This window comes from Dipodomys ordii, unplaced genomic scaffold (genome assembly GCF_000151885.1).
Source record: "Dipodomys ordii isolate 6190 unplaced genomic scaffold, Dord_2.0 Scaffold87, whole genome shotgun sequence".
NCBI lineage: Eukaryota > Metazoa > Chordata > Mammalia > Rodentia > Heteromyidae > Dipodomys > Dipodomys ordii.
Window position 1 is genome coordinate 4445697 of NW_012267303.1, and position 20273 is coordinate 4465969.

General features: G+C 58.8%; 1 protein-coding gene across 1 annotated transcript in view; it reads left to right on the top strand.

Moving 5' to 3' along the window:
* The window catches only part of Scube1 (signal peptide, CUB domain, EGF-like 1), a 101999-nt gene that overhangs the window by 66529 nt on the left and 15197 nt on the right, over positions 1-20273 (top strand). Inside the window, exons 8-11 of the mRNA XM_013025739.1 lie at positions 9380-9496; positions 13673-13795; positions 15115-15231; positions 16581-16703. Of these exons, the coding sequence (XP_012881193.1) occupies positions 9380-9496; positions 13673-13795; positions 15115-15231; positions 16581-16703 (480 nt within the window). The remainder of the gene's footprint in view (positions 1-9379; positions 9497-13672; positions 13796-15114; positions 15232-16580; positions 16704-20273) is intronic.

Genomic DNA, 20273 nt, shown 5'->3' on the forward strand with positions numbered 1-20273 from the left:
CGGGGCCTCTGTGGAACCCACTGGGAAGTAGGTGGGCGGGGCCTCTGTGGTACCTGCTGGGAAGCGGGTGGACGGGGCCTCTGTAGCACCCACTGGGAAGTAGGTGGGCGGGGCCTCTGTGGCACCCACTGGGAAGTAGGTGGGCGGGGCCTCTGTGGTACCTGCTGGGAAGTGGGTGGGCGGGGCCTCTGTGGCACCCACTGGGAAGTGGGTGGGCGGGGCCTCTGTGGCACCCACTGGGAAGTGGGTGGGGTACTTTCTGTGGTGACCACAGGTCAGGAGCCGGCATCTCCTGCAGGCTCAGGTGCAGCCTCTTTTCTGAGTGCCCAGGCCCTCAGGCCCACTTTGCCTGCCAAGAGGGCCAGAGGCAGAGCCAGGCTTCGCAGGCAATCCCCCACACACACACACCCCTTACCCCCACAGTGAGAGCCGGCGTTCTCCCAGCTGTTTGCCTCCGAACCCTTCTGGAGATTGTGCCCAGACTACAGAGGTCATATCCCGCAGCTATCCTATAAATCATTCATTAGCTATCTCATCTCTTGCCCTGGCCAAGAGCCAAGACGGAAGCTCAGGACCCCACATGCAGACGGCCTGCCTTCAAGCCTCTGCTTCCATGTAGAGAAGAGAACCTGTCTACAACAGGGTCTGGGGGTCAGGTGGCCCTGTCCACTTTGGTCCTCAGAAGCGCCAGCCACCACTACTCTCAATAGCCACCCTGTCCCGGCACACAGGTGAGCATGAACAAATAACAGAGATTCACATGAGAACCAGAATCCTGACAGCTAAGATGAAAGGGATATGTGCTGTTCTCTGAAACTTCCCCTGGGAGATGGCAGTGCCCAGCTAAGGGTGCAGAACTGTCCCCACAGGCCAGAGACCCCCTCCAGCAGGACCGATGACATGCAGAGCCAGGCCTGGCCTCCTGGTGCCCCAAACCTGTCCCACAGAGGCCCTGGGCTGGGTGTAAATCGGCTCCCTGTGGCTGCCATCCCACCACCTCCATCAGCCAGGGGCTGAGGCTCGTGCCTGGGGCAGCATTGGCCTCGTGCCTGCTCTTTACATCTTCTAGAGGCCACTTTGCCACTTGGCTCCTCTTCAGACCACCCCCCTGTGTCCTCTCCCTCCTCCCTTCTCTCCTGCCTCTCCCTCTTCTCTTAGGGCCATCCATCTCTTGGGTCCATACAGTTAATCCAAAGTGATCTTTAGCCCGAGGCCCTCCACTGAATTATATCTACCATGTCCTCTGTGCTATGTAGGTTCTGGGGATTGCAGAGCCATTATTCAGCTAAGACAGCTGGCTCGTCTTGGGCCAGCAGGACCCTCTCTTAAGGTAGCGCCCCTGGACCCTCTTCACTTGCTCAGCCCAGTCCCACAGGTCTCCCAGCCCACAGTAGAGGCTCCAAAGCCAGCCCTGAATACATTGCTAGGTGGGTTGAAGTGGGCTCCCCTGACCCTTTGGGTGGTCCCCTCAACCCTTCCTCAGCTGCTCAGCCGAGCTCTCCCTCCTCACCAGTGCCTCTCTATCCCTCTACCGTTGGCCCAGAGTTTTACAGTGCTCCAGGCAGTACCCAGAGCCATCCCTGCTTCACACGTGTGAAACCCCAAGCCCTTGGCAGAGGCCACAGAGTCCGTGAGCAGAGGCCAAGCCAAGGGCAGGGCCCTCTGTGATGAGCAGAGCTGGCCCGAGGGCCGTGGCTCCACAGGCTCAGCAGCTGTGACAGCTCTCATTTATCCTCCTGAAGGCACCAAATAGCAGACCCCAGAGTCACGGAGCTCTGGCCTAGCCAGCACCAGCCAGTGCCAGTGGTTGACATAGGTGGGCTCTAGGGCACCGACACAGGAAGGGGAGGCAGTGAGGAGTTTGGTTTCAGACAAACAGACAGGAGAAGGGCGGTGCCCAGATCTGCCCCAAACATCTGGCCACCTCTGCGCTGCTTTCACCCCCAGGGCCTATGGCATGTGAGGAAAGATGCAAGAAGCAGCTGCGCAGCTGTCCTGGGGGCCAAGTTCCGCTGGGAGGAACGGCCTCAGGCTCCCCGGCTATCAGGCGGCCCAAGGGGGCACAACGTGCCCTGACCCCCACCAGACTCACAGGAGGTAGAGGTGAAGGAGGTGCCAGGCAGGCAAGATGGTGCATGTAGGGTCTGCTTCGTCCTGAGAGGCCGGGGTGAGGACTGCAGAGCCGGGAGCCAGGGGAAAGGAGTGTGGCTTGTACGTTGTCCCCAGGCTCGTGCAATGGCCCAGTCACCCCTTTCCCGGCCCACATAGCCACTCACCCCTGGACGCCCCTCCACCTGTCCCGGGTTTCCTGCCTCAGTGCCACGTGACCGTCACTCTCCCAGTGCTACCTTGGTGGCTCTGCCTGGGAAACGCTTTTATCCACAGGCCCCGGCCCAGAGCAGGAGTGAGAGGAGCTCAGCACGTGAATGCTGGCTTCCTGGAAGAGGTGCCAGGGTGCCTGGAAGAGGCATTGAGAAGGGTTCCGGGGTAGCATGGGGGCCTTTCTTAGAGTCAGGGATGCCCAGCACAGGATCCCTCCCCCCAGGTGTGGCCTCACTGCCCGCAGGGGTTAAGAGAGAAGCATCAGATAGTCAGCTAAATCCCACCAGTGGCTGGCCAGTGAGTGGGGCCTGAGCCCTTCCCTCCATTCAGAAGTTCAGCGTCTTCTCCCTACCCACTCACCGGAACTGATGAAGGAGGCAGGTCACGGTGCTGCAGCTGGGGTGCAGGGTAGACTGTGGGTGCAAGCATGGTGCTAGCAGGACCAGAGGCAGGGCCCTGGCAGCCTACAGCGAGGTGGCTGAGAGAGGAGACCCCACAGACGCTACCCCGGCCTCTCCCTCCTTCTGCACCCATCCCAGTGTGAAGTGGGCCGCAGCACTCACCCAGCACCCAGCCCCTGTCTCACTTCCCATGTGGTGGTGATGAAATGGCAGCTGGAGACACATTTCTTAGACACAACCCTCAGTGTGCGCCGGCCCTGCGTGCTGTCAGTACCAAAGCCCTTTCCAACCCCATCCCCAATGCAGGCAGTAACTGAGTCCCAGACCAGCTCTGCCAGCATGCAGGTGGGCCCTGTGACCACTAGCCAACAATGGAAAGTGCTGGAAGAGCAACGCAGCCTTGCTTTTCTCAATCTGAGGAACCCAGCTGCCTCCTTCCTAAGAGGCCTGGCCTGCCCCTGCCACCCCCAGCCCACCCTTCTTCCAGCTGGGCTCGCCCTGGGGGGGAGGGAAGCAACAGGATTAACCAGCCCTGTCCAGAGGCTGGCCAGGTGATTGGTCATCCTGACCAATGGAGGCCCCGCCACTGTGGTGAGGGGCATGGGTGGGCCACTGCTGAAGTCCTCTGGGAAATAGACTCCTCAGGCACTGCACACTGCCTCCTCCACCCCACAGGTCTGCCGTTTACTAAGCCAAGTCCCCAGGTAGCCATCCGGAGTCTGAGACGAAGCCTTCCCTCTGTTGAGCAGTCTTAGGCAGCCTCCCGCCAGGGCAGGCAGACTTGGTCCTGTCCCCCTGTGTGCCACGTGGCTCGGGCACACTCGGGGCACGTTAGCTGCTGTTGAAGGAGTTCGAGGGAAGGATCTGACTGCCCCGCCCCTAGGTTACACCGATCAGCGGGCCTGTGTAGCTGAATGCTGGGAGCATGGGCCCAGCTGTTCCCCAGCTGTGTGACCTTGTCCAGTCCCTTCTAGAGAACAGGTGTGCTGATCGCATTCCACTGTCCTCCCAAGAGCCAGTGAGAGAGGCTGTGTGTGAGCCCCCTGGGCCTGCCCTGACCCCCCTCTGTCTCATAGCCCCAGCAAAGCCAAGCATCGGAGGTCAGGAGCAGCCTCACTGCCCTGGGCCTGTCACCTGTGTTCATGTAAACCTTCTGCGTCCTTGAGAACAGAGCTGGCGTTCAAAGTCTCACAAACCCTCACACCTCGTGAGGAGCCTGCCCCAGTTTGGCCTCTATAGCTCTCTGCTCCTGACGCCTCTCCCCCAGGGCCCCGAAGACCCTGCAGGCTGCAGGACCTTGTCCTTCAGATCCATGTGGCTTCTGCCTTCCTGTCACCCCTCCCACGGGCGCCCGAGGCTCTTCCTTGGCACGCACTGAGCCCTGAGGCCCTGGGGACCTGGAAAACAGTTCCACCAAGGGGAATCGCTCCTCAAGGCCAAGGCCTCACAGGATGGAGGCTGTGCCGTCGGGCCAGAATTGGCAAAGAGTGCCCTCACAGGGCTCTCAGCTACCTGGGCTAGGAAGACAGGCCTAGACACCAGGGCACTGCACAGTCCCAGGTGGGCCATGAGCCCTGAATCCAGGTCGGTCAGCCTCAACCCTGAGCAGAGCTTGCTCCTCCAGGACCTCTTTTCCCGCCGGCCCCCTGAGGATCTTCCACCTCACCAGGGCCGCAGTCCTGGCCTCCGCAGCCTCCCTGCCTCAGCTGCCCTGGGCTCATCCCCTACATTGTCCCAGCATGTTCCCCAGCTCCACTCTGAGGCATGCCCAGTCTTGGGGGGGCCAGTCCTCCCCCGCCATGCAGAAAGTGCTCAGGACACATCTACCCAGTTGGAGGCAGAGCAGGGCCTTCTGGATATCGGTGAAGAGGCTGGCCACCGTAGTGCCCAGCACGGTACCAGTGCCAGCCTGCCACAGGTGACAGCCATGAGGCAGACAGGACTGCGAACTTAAAAGCCAGGCCAGAGAGAGTGACCTGCCCCAAAGTCAGGCAAGGGTCCACAGTCCACTGAGGGGAGAGGTGGTGAGCACCCAGCGCTCCCAGCAGAGGGGAAAATGTCCAGGCTTCTGATGGCTGCCCTGGGACGGGTGAGGGCGGAGTCAATGGTGAGCCCTGTGGCTGGGACCATCCAGCTGCTTCAGCTACTTTTAGAGGCAAGAAAGCAGGTGCACCGCCCTGGCTGAGGCCAGCGTGATGCCCCCTGCCAGGGCCTTGGGCTGCTTCTCCATCAGGGTCAGGCCTTCCAGGGAGAGACAGGGAAGACGTAGGGATCAGAGCCTCTGGAAGAGCTGTAGGCACAGCACAGGTCAGAACCCAAAGCCTGGAGGGAGCAAAGCCCAGCACACTGGCCCTCAGCCCCTTGTGGGCCCTGGAAGAGCTCTCTGCTCCTGCAGCACTGCCACTCTCGGCCAGCTGAGCCCTCGCCCTACAGCTCACCCTGGGATCCTGCCCTTCGCTCACCAGGCCTGACTCAGGGACATGGTGCCCTTGCTCTCTGCCACTTCTCACTAAGACCAGTCGTTGAATTGCTGGCTTCGTTGTGCTGGGGCTGTGCTGAATTCTAGACACGAGAGCCATCCTCCCCCAACCCTGCCCCGCGAGCAGAGGGTGGGTGAGGGGACCACCTTGTGGATAGACAGTGCCCTCCCAGGAGTCAGCTGCCCTGGGCAGGCTCGGGAAAGCATGGACAGGGCTAGGCCAGCGGTGGGAGTGGGAGTGGGGGGATGGCAGCCATGCAGAGGTCAGCCACTGGAACCCTGCTTTGAGAAAGGTGGGCCTGTACTCCTGTAGAAAGGCCAGATCTCTCCCCAGACTCCAAGTCAGCTCCATGGCTTCTCTTGTGGCCACAGCAGGGCGACATAAACCCCTCTGCTGCCCACTAGATTGTGGTTGCCCTCTGCCCAGCACCGAGGTACTCCAAAAAGGATGAAGCCGGGTACCAGTGGCTCACGCCTGTAATCCTAGCTATTCAGGAGGCTGAGATCTGAGGATCACAGTTTGAAGCCAGCCTGGGCAGGGAAAGTCTGTGAGATGCTTATCTCTACTTAATCATCAAAAAAGTCAGAAATGGAGCTTTGGCTCAAGTGGTAGAGCTTTAGCTTTGAGCAAAAAAAAAAAATCTCAGAGACAGTGTCCAGGCCCAGTGTTTAAGCCCTAGGACTAGCACACACACCCCACAGTGAAGTCTAGGTGAGGAAACTCTTTGCAGAAGTGGTACCTGGGTGAGCCTGTATCTACACAGAGCAGCTTACAGAGCATCCATGCCTGTGCTGGTGTGTCTGGGCCCCGCAAGAGATAGGTGGTAAACACTCATCATTGTCAGGAAGCAGAGTCACGTCACAGGGACTTGCCCATCAGAGGTCATCACTCATACCTGATCCACCACACGGTGGTCAACACTGCCCTGTCCTTTGCCCCTGCATCCTCTGGCTGGGCAAGAGGGCCTGGTGGGACATCTCCCCTCCCTGTAGGGCTCCTCCATGAGAAGCACCACTTCCTCTCTCCCCCCCCTCAGGAAAGTCAGGGCCCGGCCTTCTAACTTGTCTAGGATCTCCCCTTCACCCTTTAGAGCCCAGCCGCCCCTGGGCTGCCTTCCTGCCCCTGGCCAGCAGGGCAGGCAGCGAGGCCACAGGCAGGGCACAGATCAGGCCTGTCTGCACTGGTTCCCCCTCTGATTCTTGCTGCGTGCCTACTGCGTGCTGGCTGCCTGTCATGGGGCTGCTGGCTGAGGTCACCAGAGCTGGGCCTCTGCCGCAGGAGCCCCGGTTCCTGATGCGTTTCTGGGAAGAAGCCGGGTAGCTCTACCTAGAGATGGGACGGAGCGAGCTCTTGGAGAAGGCACTCTGAAGTTGAGCTTTGCCCTGCCCCCTTTTAAGACCCAGCACTCAGGTTCAGATGGCTTGAGCCAAGCTCGGCTGGCCCAGCCTGCAGAACCCCAAGAAGGAATGTGGAGGGTGGATGGAATCCAGAAGGCCTCCCGGGTAAGGAGCAAGAAGGCCCCGGGGTCTGGGAGACACGGGGCTCTGTAGGATGCTTGCAGTCAGGTGATCCAAAGTTAAGCAAGGTCTGGGGCCCCTTTTCTGCATTTCTCTAAGGCAAAGGAGGCTTCTGGTTTGAGAAGACAGAAAGGCAAGACTGCCTTTGCAGCCTGCTTTGAGAGATGGCCTGGGTAGGACCCTAGGCTGTTAACAGCAGAAGCATCTCCTTTGGTAGCACCCAGGACCTTCTGCTAGGAAATTTCCAAGGCCAAGGGGCCTGTCCTGCCTGGCCAGCCTGTTCTGTGAGTGTAGACCTTGGCTCCATATGTTGGATGACGGTGTACATCTGTGAACCTCAGAGCCCCCACCCCGTGCCCTGTGACCTGCCCAGGGTCCTAGGGAGGCAGGAGTTTAGGACAGACTGAGTGCATGCTCCCTCCCCTGGCCCAGAATCCCTTAGGGGAATTCTGTTACCCAGAATGAGACAGTGGGCTAGAGGGCGGACCACTGAGAGTCGTGACATCGAGGAGAGTAGTGGCTTGGGCCAGAACAGCGGCTAGAAGAACCGGGTCTGGAGTGAGGGCAGGAGCATCTGGGGAGGAGGGGGGCAAGGCGGCATCGTGGAGGAGGAGTCCCAGAGCAGGGAGGGGGGAAGGATCTGGGGGAGGCTATTAGGCAGGCCCCTGCCCTCAGCAAGCTGTGGATCGGTCAGCCAGAGCAGAGCCTGGCAGTACTGGACACTGAGGCATAAGAAGTAGAGACCACTGTGGTGCTCGCCACAGGGGGGAGGGGGGTAGCACCAGGACCCTGGGGTGCTCACAGCTGCAGTGTGTGTACCGGCCTTGGGTTGGGGCAGCAGGGGGCACAGTGAGCAGTGGCCGTCCATGCTGCAGCCCAGTCCTGCTAGCTTCTTCCCCGTGGGCAGGAGGGGTCAGCCGACCCCTGCAGCCCCCCGACTCTGGAGGGCCAGAATCCATGGCTCATAGAAGAGGAACACGTACAAACTGTTTGATTCACCCCCCCCACCAGAGACACAGCCCCTAATGCCTGTACTCCAGTCCACCACCATGGCCGCGCCCCAGCCCCTGCTCTCCGCCCCCCGTCCCCCTGGCCGTCCCCATTTCCCTCCTGCTCTGAGCCTTAATTTACCCCATCAGGAAGACACACTGCCCCTCCAGAACAGGGCTGCTCACGCAGAAGTCCCACAGGCACTTGGGCTGGGAGGCAGGACCCCCTCTATTTGAACCCCAGGACCGGAAACACTTGTTCCACGCAGGGGGTTCCTGTGGTCTCTGCCCCGGTCCCAGGAAGGAAGGCCGATGGCCTCGAGCCCCGCATGGGGCCCCTCTTCTGTCTTGGTGCATGATGGGAGGGGACAGGCAGCAGCCCGTCAGAACTGGTCTGTGCTGGTGTAGGACCCGTGTGCCCCACGGGGAGGAGACACTGGGCCTTGTCCCTGTGTCTGAACTTCAGGAAGGGTCCTGTGGAGGAGACCACAAGCTACAGCCCAGCACCCTGCAGGGGCGGGAGGGGGCGGCAGAGGCCTGTGCCCATCCCCAACTGGAGGCCGCAGCCATGAGGGACAGGCCGGGAAGGGTGTCAGGAAAGGGGCCCAGCCTTTCAGAGAAGGAAGAGTGACACGGTGTGCGGGCATGTGCACAGGGAGGGGTTCCCCCTCCCCCCACCCCCTCCAAAGAGGAGCACTGTGACGGGGTCCAGCGAGCCCTGGGGACCGCTGGCCCCAAGGCTGTCCTGATCCCTCGCTTCCAAACTCCTCGTGGGGAGGACCCGTTGGCAGCTTAGAGAGCTGAGCACCGGTCCTGGGGAGAGAAAGGGGGGCCAAGCTCCCTGAGAAGCAAAGTGGAGGCCAGTAGGGTAACTTGGGCTGTGAAAGGTAGGCGCCTGGCTTCTACTTCCTAGCAGCGAAGAGAAGAGGGAAGCCCACTGGGGCACCTTTTCCACAAGTTGCAAGCCCGCCAGATGCTCAGGAAGAAACCCAGGTGCAAGGATCAGAGTCCAGAAGAATGCACCCTGCCCCGGGTACCCCCACCCTGGGCCAGCCCATCTGCGGCCTGCCAAGGATCTCCCTCACCACACCGCGGCCCGGGGGACCCCAGCTACACCCTCAGCCTCTCCGGCCCCTTTGAATTTTGCAGAAGGGGGGAAAAAAAGCACTAGACAGGCGTCAAGTGGATAAAAACCAGACGCCTCTGGCAGACGGTTCAGTGAGAACAGATGTGGGGCAGGGAGCCTTGCGGCGGTGATGAACGGCGTGCGTGCGGCCCTGGGGACCCCAGCTCCGTGGCGCAGCGCCACACACCGTTCCACCCGGCTTGGACTTGGAGACTGACTGCAGCCAGGGCAAAAGTTTAGGAACTTGGCTTGCGCAATTCAATAGCAGCCAGCCCAGTCTCAACCCCCTCGTCCGTCCCGTCTCCCCAGGCAGAGTCCTTTCGGTGTGGAGTGAACTTCTCCTGGCATCAGGGCCTCCACGGTCACCCCGTGGGGGCCTGAGCCTCAGACCGGCGCCCTCAGGGCCCACAGCTGGGTACTGGCCAGAGCTTGAGCCCAGCTCTCCTGCCTCCTAGGAGGTGTCCCCCCACGGTGAATAGGGAAGATGACAGCTTTGGCCCCAGGAGACTGAGCATCTGTCTCTCCCCCTCCTCCTCCCCCCCAGAGACATGCGCGGTGAACAACGGAGGCTGCGACCGGACCTGCAAGGACACGGCCACTGGGGTGCGTTGCAGCTGCCCAGTCGGATTCACGCTGCAGCCGGATGGGAAAACGTGCAAAGGTCAGCACGGGGCATGCTCCCCCAGCACCCCACCCCTGTGCCCGGAAGCCCTTCACGTGGCTGATGGGACCCCCATCAGGGCTCCAGAGAACAGCTGTCCGAGGAGCACGTTCCTGTATCAACGTGTTCAGCTGTGCTGTGGAGCAGTCAGACTCAGGCAGAACTTCCCAGCCTTTGGCTCCCCGGGACGTGGGGGGAGCGGGGGATTTACTGTGGTGGGAAGAGCCTCCGCAGGGATGTGTGGGACACGGGCACGCTGTGTGTGCCATCGTCACAAATCTGTGAGGAGCCCGTAACAGAAGAGCAGCCAGTGCAGGGAGCGAGGGAAAGCTAGAAGGGAAGGCACAGCCCCGCCCCAACATTGGTCCCCGGACCCATCCCACGGACTTGGCTCTAGGATAGCGTGACCCCAGGAATGGCAAGAGGGGACCCCCAGAAAGCAGAGAGTCAGGCCTGAACACTGAGCCCCCTGCACTCGAGTGGGAACACAGCTGCCCAGCACTGAGGGGGACGGGAAGGGGGGGAATGCCTAAACAAGGCCAGGATGGGCTGTGTTGAACATAGACATGGGCTGACTCCGTCCTCGCCAGCCACTGGAAAAGCAGTGCGCTGGCGGAAGGAACAGCCCTTCTGCATGTTTATTTGAAAACGAAGCCCTTCTGTAGCCACTGCAGCCTGGATTGGCCTGGTCAGGGCCTGGGTGTGTCCCGGCAGACATGAGGACAAATAGCCCCTGAGCGCCGACCCTGGACTCCGCGCCCCGAGCGGAGGAGGACAGAGGTCCGCACAGGTGTGGTGACGTCACAGGGGGCTGACCTCTCGCCGCAGGCCTCCCGGCTGGCACAGAGGCAGTCGGGGCCTTGCCTTCCCACCCACCCTGCAGGTGCAGGGTGATCCGGGTCAGGAAGGCAGCACAAGGGTCCATTCCTGAGGTGACACCAGCACAGCCAGGAATGGGGAGCCGGAAGCCAGCAGCTCACCGCCAGCTGCCAAGCCAACCGGGCTGAAGAGGCCTGGCAGAGTGTGACCCAGAAGGAACCAGCTCCTACTGCTGCCCCACGCCACTCCTGGGTGGCCTGAGGGGCACTTATGCCCCCCCTATTTCTGGCAGAGGGGAGGGGTGCAGGAGATTAAGCAAAGGCTCTCTGCCCCACGTCCCTGACTCCATTTCCCAAAGCCCTGGAGCCAGGCTGCCCCTGCCTGGCCCTTTGGCTGCACACGCTCTGTGGACACAAAGCCCAGGGTGGCCACCGTCGGTCCTTGGGGCTCTGGCTTCTTCCTGACTTCAGAGCATAGCTCTTCAACTAACAGGTTCCCAGCTCCCGCCGTGTGTAATGTTTGGGAGCGGATGAACACAGCAGGTTCCCAGCTCCCGCCGTGTGTAATGTTTGGGAGCGGATGAACACAGCAGGCCCCCGCCCACTTGCCCTCAGATCAGGAGACAGATGTTTGTCAGGTCTGCACTAGATGTAGGGCAGGAGCAGGCAGCCCGGGCTGCAGGAGGGAAGATGAGGGGCAGCGGGCACCTCCAGCAATGGCTGCCAGCCAGGCCTCCATCAGCGTGGGCAGGGTAGGCTCAGGTCCAGGGAGTCACCACCTGACCTGCCACCTCCGGGCAGGACCTAAGAGCGGCAAGGCAGCCATCATGAGGCTCGAGAAAACCCCGCACAGGTGACCTCGGAGGGGGGCAGAGCAGAGGGTTGGGATTTCTGCGCAGGTCACGCCGAAGGATTCAGCCTCCTCTGAATCGCTGATAGAAGCGTCACAACACCCTCCAGTCAGGGATCCAGGGATGGAAAAGTCTGGAGCCCAGGGCAAACAGGGCTCCAAGACTTGGCCAGGGTGAGCCCAAAAGTGGACCCATGGCACCCATCCTGGGGTTTGGGCCTTACCAGTCCACGTGCACACCCAGATCTTGGTGAGGGCCCAGGGAAGACAGCAGTGGAGTGAGTTCAAAGATCTGATGTTTTCTGGAAGCCAAGAGCCTCTGTGAAGCAAGATGGATGTGGGGAAGGGCGTTCACAGAGGGCTTGGAAAAGCCAAGGAGGGAAGTCAAGGGCCCGCAGGTGGAGCAGGGGTGGAGAATGGGGCGCAGGTGGAGCAGGGTGTGGAGAATGGGGCGCAGGTGGAGCAGGGGTGGAGAATGGGGTGCTTTACCTCAACATGGTGACTGTGCGTCTGAAGGGTTTGAGCATTCTCTAGCTTTGTTTGAAGAGTGTGGGCTGAGCCTGGCACCCGTGGCTCACGCCTGTCATCCTAGCTATTCAGGAGGCTGAGATCTGAGGATCACGGTTCAAAGCCAGCCTGGGCAGGAAAGTCCGTGAGACTCCTATCTCCAATAAACCACCAGAAAACCAGAAGTGGTGCTGTGGCTCAAGTGGTAGCACGCTCACCTTCAGCTGAAGAGCTGAGGGACTTCAAGCCCCACGGCTGACAAAAAGAAAAGTGTGGGTATGGGGAGAATGGGTCCCCTCAGTGCCCGCTCATTGTTGGGCTGAGCTATTTCTAAGAAGGGAAGCCTCCCGGGGTCTTCCTCTGTACAGCACCCTCTCCTCCCAACCCCTCCCAGAACAATCCGGGAGGACCCTTGCCCCTGCCTACCCTCCCACCTCCTCTCTGCTGCCTGCGCCAGGCCAGCGACCTGCCAGGCCTTCTATCTGAGTGGAAGCCAAGGTGCGCTCACCTGCCCTCCCTCTGCCCCCTGCACGCAGGGACCCCACACATGGCCAGCCCGAAGGGAGCGAAGATGTTTCCCTGTGCCCTTGTGCCTCTCACCCCACCCTGCACCCCTACGTAGTCACAACCCCACCCAGCTGGGGTAGTGCACAGGGATCCACTTTCCTTGGCCCTGAAGTCCTTCCTGCTCTCTGGGATGACAGGATCACCTTCTCATTTGCCCTTTTTTTTGGGGGGGGGAGGATTGGTCATGGGGCTTGATCTCTGGACCTGGGCGCTGTCCCTCAGATCTTCAGCTCAAGGGTAGTGCTATACCACTGGAGCCACAGCCCCACTTCTGGCTTTTTTCTTTTTGCTTATGTGGTGCTGAGGAATCGAACCCAGGGCCTCGTGCATGCGAGGCAAGGGCTCTACCACTGAGCCACCTTTCCAGCCCCTGTCTCTCAGATCTTCAGCTCAAAGCTAGCACTCTACCAGTTGAGCCATAGTGCCACTTCTGGTTTTCTGATGGTTCATTGGAGATAAGAGTCTCATGGACTTTCCTGCCTGGGCTGGCTTTGAACCACGATCCTCAGATCTCAGCCTGCTGAATAGCTAGGGTGACAGGCAGTGTTGTAACTTCAGGCTGGTGTCCAGGCCAGCCTATTTGGTTTAGGGAAAAACAATGAGCAGCACGGCGAAAGGCGTGGCCAAGGTCTGGGCAAGCGTAGCACCCAGGCCCTGTCTACCAGGAGGCTCACCCTCCTCATGGGCGGTCAGGGTGTGGGGGCACTTAGCTGGCACCCATTCTCCGGTGGACTTGGCAGGTCCTGGCTCTGGGCCTGGCAGGGATGTGGCCAGTGCCAGCAGGGAGTCTCCATCTTCCTCACCGGCACAAGCTTTTCTCTCCTCCCTGAAGGTCACCCCTTTCCCTGATACTGTCCATGGAGTGGAGAGCAGGCGCAAGGGGAGTTGGAGTGGTTTGGCTGGATCTCCTAATCAGGCACTGGAGACAGAGCTCCTGATGGCATGGAGAGCCCAGCCAGCCAGCCGAGGGCCCCGAGTCTAGGGGGGAGGGGGGGAGCTCAGGGAGGGCACACGGGATTCAGGCAGCATTCTGGGGGGGAGGGCAGTGTCTGGGAGCCAGCGACTAGGCCTCTGATAACACACTCAATGATTGCTGATGGACAGGGCAGCTCAAGCAAGCCGGCAGGCATGGGGGGGGAGGGGCACAGCGTAGAGTTGCGGGCAACTTCCTGCCCCGCGGAGGGAACCTCTTGAACCCATAACGTACTTTCCAAGCCTGGAAAGTAGTCCAGGGGGCAGTGAGAGCCGCTTCTCCCCCGGGTGCTGAGGACCACTGACCTGTGCTGGCCTGCGCGTGCCCATCCGACCCTGAGACGTGACATGGGGCGATCACATGCTCGGGGGCAGGGTGCTGCGCTGTCCCGTCTCAGGGCAGGGGGGGAGCCTGTTCTTCACCAGGCAGCCGTGGTATCAGTCCCCACCCCTTCCCCGCAGACATCAACGAGTGCCTGGTGAACAATGGCGGCTGTGACCACTTCTGCCGAAACACCGTGGGCAGCTTTGAGTGCGGCTGCCGCAAGGGCCACAAGCTGCTGACTGACGAGCGGACGTGCCAGGGTGAGCGCCCACCGGGCCCTGGACTCCTGAGGGGGATGCCCGTGGGGGGGGTAGGGGGGAGAGGGGCGCTGAGGGGTGCCACTCCCCAGGCCCTGCCCACCCTGCCCACTTTGCCTTCCCGTGGGCCTGGGCGTGGGTCTCACCTGTCCCCTGCACGGTGGGAAAGCAGCCAGGCCTGGAGGCTCACACTGTGATCTCAGCACTGAGGGTTGTGAGTTTGAGTCCAGTCTGGGTTACATAGATTTTGTCTCAAAAGAATCCCTATGGGAAACGAAAGCGAGGGATCGTCCCACCCTACGTGTGTGTGTGTGTGTGTGTGTGTGTGTGTGTGTGTGTGTGTGTGTGTGTGTGTGTGTGTGTGTGTGTGGCGCTGGTGGCAGTGTGGGCTGCTGCCACCTGGTGGAAGACGCCCCACACCACAGGCGCTCAGCCGCAGACCGGGGGCCTGGACAGGGATCACAGGCTCCTGGGGTGGCAGCCAGAGCCCAGTGGGTGGCCAGGGGAGAGAGTGGTCAGGGAAGGCCTCCTGAGGAGGCCACAGTGAAACTGATGGACTGGTGGGTGGGCGGTAGAACGCATAGGAAGGGTGGGCAGCACTCCCCAGGAATGGGGAGGGAGAATTGGGAAAGGGACCAGTGGCTGCAGGCCAGGCTTTGGGAGAAGGTGAAGGAGAAAAGGCCCGGGGGAGGCCTTGGTTTCCTCACCCATTACTCTGCTTCCCTCATTTGTTCTGTGGCGCCCCTAGGTGTCTGGCTGTGGGTGTCACAGCCTGGGAGTGCAGCCCAGAGCCTGGGCAGCACGAGGTCTAGGAAACCATTTGATACACGATGAGACAGACTCTCCCTGAGGCTATCCACAGCCATGTGCCTGTGTGAGCCTCGAGTGATGTTACACATATCCAAATAGCCCTTAGCAGAAAAAGCAAAGGTTTCCCACCCCTGCAAGGCTGGGAGGGATGTGCTTGTCACCCCAGCGCAAGATGACAGGCCAGGCCAGCTGGGCCGTACAGTGAGACCTGATCTCGTAAATAACCAATGCAAAAAGAAACCGGCAGAATGGTTCAAGAGGTAAAGCTCCTGCTTAGCAAGCATAAGACCTTGAGTTCACTTCTCAGACCTGCAAAAGAAAGGGATTCATATGCTCCCTCCCATTCAAAGCATTTCTGTCCAGCTTACCTCCAGAAAAGATGGAAGCTGGTTTCCAATGGGATCCGAGTGGGATCTGGGCAGGACTGTGGCAGGCTCTGTGCTGAGCCTCGGGGCCCGCGGTGACCACTGGTGACCAAGTGACAGGCGCACCTCCTCCCCTCCTCCCTGCAGACATCGACGAGTGCTCCTTTGAGCGGACCTGCGACCACATCTGCATCAACTCCCCGGGCAGCTTCCAGTGTCTGTGTCAGAGCGGCTACGTCCTCTACGGAGCCACCCACTGCGGAGGTCTGCAGCCCGCCCGCCAGGGCCGCCTTCCCCTCGAGGCACGCGCCTGGCCGCACGGCCACCTACACTGCACCCCCACACCCCAACCTGATCATGGGCCAGGGAGGGAGCACAGCCAGGCTGGGGACTGCCGCGGAGGGCTCCGTGGAGGGCAAGGCAAGGGGAGGAGTCGGATGTGGGAAGCCTGCCCAGGAGGAGGGCCAGCGAGTATCTGCAGAGTGTCAGTCCAAGGCCCAACTGGGACATAGGCCTAGAAACCTCATCTGCTAAAGGACCTTTGTCTGAGGTGGGAGGAGCTGATGGACTGAAAACTCCACAGACGGTTCCAGTGGGAGAGAGAGGGTCACGACAGAGAAGGAGTGTTGAGACAGTGGGGGATGCCAAAGGAAAAGTTGGGTGGGGGGAGCGAGATGCTGGGAGAGGGAATGTACGGGGTGCTGGAGACTGGCCGTATGGCAGAAGCCAATAAGCAGAGAGGGCCTTCTGAGCCCAAAAGGCACTTGGGTCTTACCACTGACAACATAGAGACCAGGAGGGAGCCTAAGCAAGGGTGTAGCATGGCCCCGCTAGTAGTGCTGTGGCTGCCATGCGGAAGGATCTAGAGCACTGTCCTTTCAAAAGCACCTGCAAGCCTGGGCCTTAAGCTTCCGGGCTTGAGCAGGGAGCAGGGCAAAGCCAGCCACGCCAGCCAAGCGTCGGCGATGATGATCTCTCTGTCTTTTCTGGAACCTGGGGACAGCCTGAAGATTGGGGTGAGGACCAGGCAGTGGAGCAATAGGCACGGAGGGACTGGGTGACACCTCTGGAGGGCGCTCAAGGCCCCAGGGCCTGCCACAGGCCGGGGACAGCTGCCTGGGTATCACAGCAGGATGGCCGAGCTTGCTGCCCAGCTGCAGCAGTAGCTGTGTCCAGAGGAGGACCGGCCACCTTCCACCCTAGTTTCTCCTGCACAGGAGGATCTGGAGAGGCTGGGATGGAGTCTGAGGCGGGCAGGCCTGTGAGCCTGGGCCTGGTTGGGCCCTGCCCCAGGAGGCAGATCTGGACGGGAGCTTTGCCTGCTGCCTCTCAGCTCTCAGAAAACAACGGAGGCTCCCAGGGAAGGGTTGTGCTTTGGCATCTGTGAGGAGCCTGTGTGTGCTTGTGTGTGTGTGTGTATACTTGTGTGAACAAGTACACCTGAGGCTGAGCTGGGTCAGGAGCTTTTGTGCACTCAGGTCCTGCCATTCCCTGTGGGCGTGGCCTAGACTGGTGGCCACACCCTATAGGCGTGGTCTGTGTCGGCAGTCCTATCTTAGTGGGTGTGGCCTGGGCTGTTGGTCACGCCCCCTCACTTCTACCTGTGCTTCTAGACGCGGATGAGTGCAGCATGGACCATGGTGGCTGCGACGAGGGCTGCGTCAACACCAAGGGCAGCTACGAGTGTGTCTGCCCGCCAGGGAGGCGGCTGCACTGGAACCGGAAGGACTGCGTGGGTGAGTGGGGGCCCTGTCCCTCCCCCAGGGAGTCGGGACAGGTGGAGTACAGATGCCCAGGTAGTCTTGAGGAAGCAGAAATGGAGACCTCATACTGTGAACCCTGGATCCTGGGGAGGGCTTGTCTGCCTTGGGGCTTAGCTCATGGGAAGGAAAGCTGGCAGCTGACAGGGATGGGGGCAGCCAGGCAAGCGGTGTTGCCCAATAGCTGGCACTCCTGGGATGGAGAGTGGGTAGAGAGAGGGAGGCCAGTGTACAGCCAGAGCGGCGGGCTCTCCTGCTGACTCAGGGGCTGAATCTGGAGTGAGACCCAAGTACCCTCAGCTCCCTTGTCTGCTGTGAGATACACTGTGCTCTAGGCACTGAGTTCTGAACAGCCACACCTTCAGTGGTCTCTGTAGGCCCTGTTCTGAGTGGGGAGCCATGTGCCAGCCCTCTTGGCACTCTCTCTTAGGGTCCCTGCCCTGCCACGCTCTGATGCCTCCAGGCACCCGAGGGTGCCTTACAGATCCAAGCCCTCCACATCCCCCAAGGATCAAGGCCAAATGTTTAGAATAGCCAGAAGACCATCAGAGCCTCCACACACACCCATGCTCACCAGCCCAGCTTGCAGCAAATCTCCCACCCTGGCCCAGTAGGCTCTTCACTTGGCCCTTGCTCCCCCCACTTGCAGTGAGGCCTGCCTGACACCCCCTGGAATATCAGCCTCTGTACCCCTCCCCAGCCCCTGCCTCTGCTTCTCAAAATCCCAACATCCTTCCTCAATAAGATAGAGAAAGCAATCAGAAACGTCATATGGAACCATAAAAGACCCTGAATTGCAAAAGTGATCCTTAGTGGGGAAAGTGGAACTAGAGGTATAATAATAACCAAACTTCAAACTCTACTACAGAGCTGTAGTAACATAAACAGCTTGGTACCAGCATAAAAACGGGCCTGGGGACCAAAGGAACAGAATAGAAGGTCCAGAAATAAACCTACAGACCTATAGCCAGCTGATATTCCAGAAGGGAGCCAAAACCTAGGCAGGAAGAAAGACAGCCTCTTCAACCAATGATAGTGGCAAAACTGGATATCCACATGCAGAAAACTGAAACTAGATCGCCATCCGCTAGATCCTTACACCAACATCAGTCCAAAATGGACCAAAGACCTCAATGTAGCCCTGAAACTTTGGAACTGCCTTCCATGTCACATAGGCTCAGTCTAGCTTGATCCCAATCCTGCTATATTTTAGCACCCAGAACAGAGCCTGGCAGTCACAGACACCAAGCTGATATTTGTTGAGTAAAAGAGTGGGTAGACCTACGGAAGAATGGAGACCATCAATGGCTGTCTGATCGAAAGGCTGAATTGATTGCTCTCTGTTCAGGCAGTCCTACCGAGCAAAGCAAACCACATGGTGTGGGGGTGTTGGGTGTGAGGCACAAATAGGTAAGGTTGATCTGAGATGCATGGCTTGTGCTGCTCACAAGGACAAGAGTTGGGTGATGCTGTCTGAAGGCTGGTTACCTGGGTGCATCTACCCCAGTGGCTGACATGCAAAGCCAAGGCTGAGTGCCAGCCGTCCCTCAGGCCTCTGCTGTGTCAGTGTTTGCTTGGCACTGTGGCTTTGGCACTGGAGTCTTTCTCAGTGATGTAGGGAGCGATTCTTCTGTTGTTTTCCTCTCTCCTCCCTCTGCTCCCCTACTTTATCAGAGCTTTGCGGCAGCCACCAAGGCTTGTCCAAATCTCTCCAACATACCTACCTGAGCCCACCTCTCTGTGGTGTCATTTCTGGAGAGCTGACTGGCAGGTCATGTGGCTTTATTCCACTTTCATCTCTCACTCATCTGCTATATTTAATATTTCAACAATGGCATGGCTGAGATAAATATGAATGGAGGTAGAAGGTGCTGGAAGGCTTCTTTTTTTTTGCTTTTTTTTTAATTTTATTTTATTTTATTTGTGAACATACTGTACAGAGGGGTTACAATTGCATGGGCAGGATAATACGTACATTTCTTACCAAGCATTGCAGCCTCCTCCTTTGTTTACCCTTCCCATCCCTTCCCAGTGGAAGGCTTCTTAAGCCTGACCAAAAATCAAATCCAGTGACTCCGTAAGTCTGCCTTAGATGTCACTGCTGTTGATCCTTCAGCCTTGGAGGTGAGGGTAGGAGGTAGGAAATAGGGGCTCATCCTGCTCTGCTTTCCTCTGCTGAGAGTCGGGGTCCAGTGTAAAGGAAGTCCAGGAGAAGCTCAGACCACCCCTCCTAACCTGCAGTCCAGGACTAGTGTGCTACCAGCCGTTCAGGGGCCTCTTCCTCTGCCTGCCCCCTTCTGTGACAGTATTTACTGCCTCCAACCCCCCGCAAAGGGAGGGGCCCTTTTTGGTTTGTTTCATGGTGCTGGAAGTGAACCCAACGCTTCCCACCTCAGCCAGGGTAAGCTGGGTTTTGCTAGTTGGTTTTGGGTTTGGTTTGGCAAAGGTAGGGTTTGATTTCAGAGCCTCATACTTATTAGGCAGTTGCTGTACCACAGATGCTCTTTCCAGCTTTTATTTTGAAATGTCACACATTTTTGCCCAGGCTGGCCCAGACCACAGTCCTTGTACTTGTGCCTACTGTGTATTGTAGCTGAGATGCCAGGGGAGGGGTGTGTGTGTGTGTGTGTGTGCGTGTGTGTGTGTGTGTGTGTGCGCACGCACATGCCAGCCCTGGGGCTTGAACTCAAGAGCCTGGGCACTCCCTGAGCTTTTTCACTCAAGGCTGGTCTCTACCACTTGAGCTACAGCTCTACTTCTGGCTTTTTGCTGGTTAATCAGAGATAAGAGTCTCATGGACTTTCCTACCTGGTCTGGCTTCAAACCAAGAGCATCACATCTCAGCCTCCTGAGTAGCTAGGATTGTAGGTGTAAGCCACTGGTGCCCAGTTTTTCTTTTTTAAGAAGCGGTTTTCCAAAATGGCCGTCCTATTTTTCATTATCACCTAGAGTGCATAAGATCCCAGTGTCTCTCCATCTTCACCAGCTCCTGTCATTATTTCACTTTCCCTTACTGTAGGCAGTGACTGAAGCACACCATGGTTTGGTTTACATTTCCCTGAGACTGCATATGTTTTCCTGCACTTGCCATCCATTTGTGTATTTACATATTCATGTATTTACCTTCCACTTGTGTATGTTCTTTGGAGAACTATTTAGAACCTATGCCTCTGTGTGTGCGTGTGAGCGCACGCTAATCCTGGGGCTTGAACTTGAGGCCTGGGCTCTGTCTCTTAGCTTCTTTTGCTCAAGACTATTGCTCTACCACCTGAGCCACAACTCCACTTTCAGCTTGTTGCTGGTTTGTTGGAGCTAGGAGTCTCACACACTTTCCTGCCCAGACTGGCTTTAAATAACAATCCTCAGATCTCAGCCTCCTGGGTAGCTAAGATTACAGATGTGAGCCACCGGTACCTGGCAATTTTTAGATAGTTTTATATAGATATAGATATATATACATGGTAAGAGTAGATGAGTCTGACTTATGTTTTTTTACACATAGTTAACCAATTGTCACTGAAAAGATTGTTCTTTGCCTCAGTATTG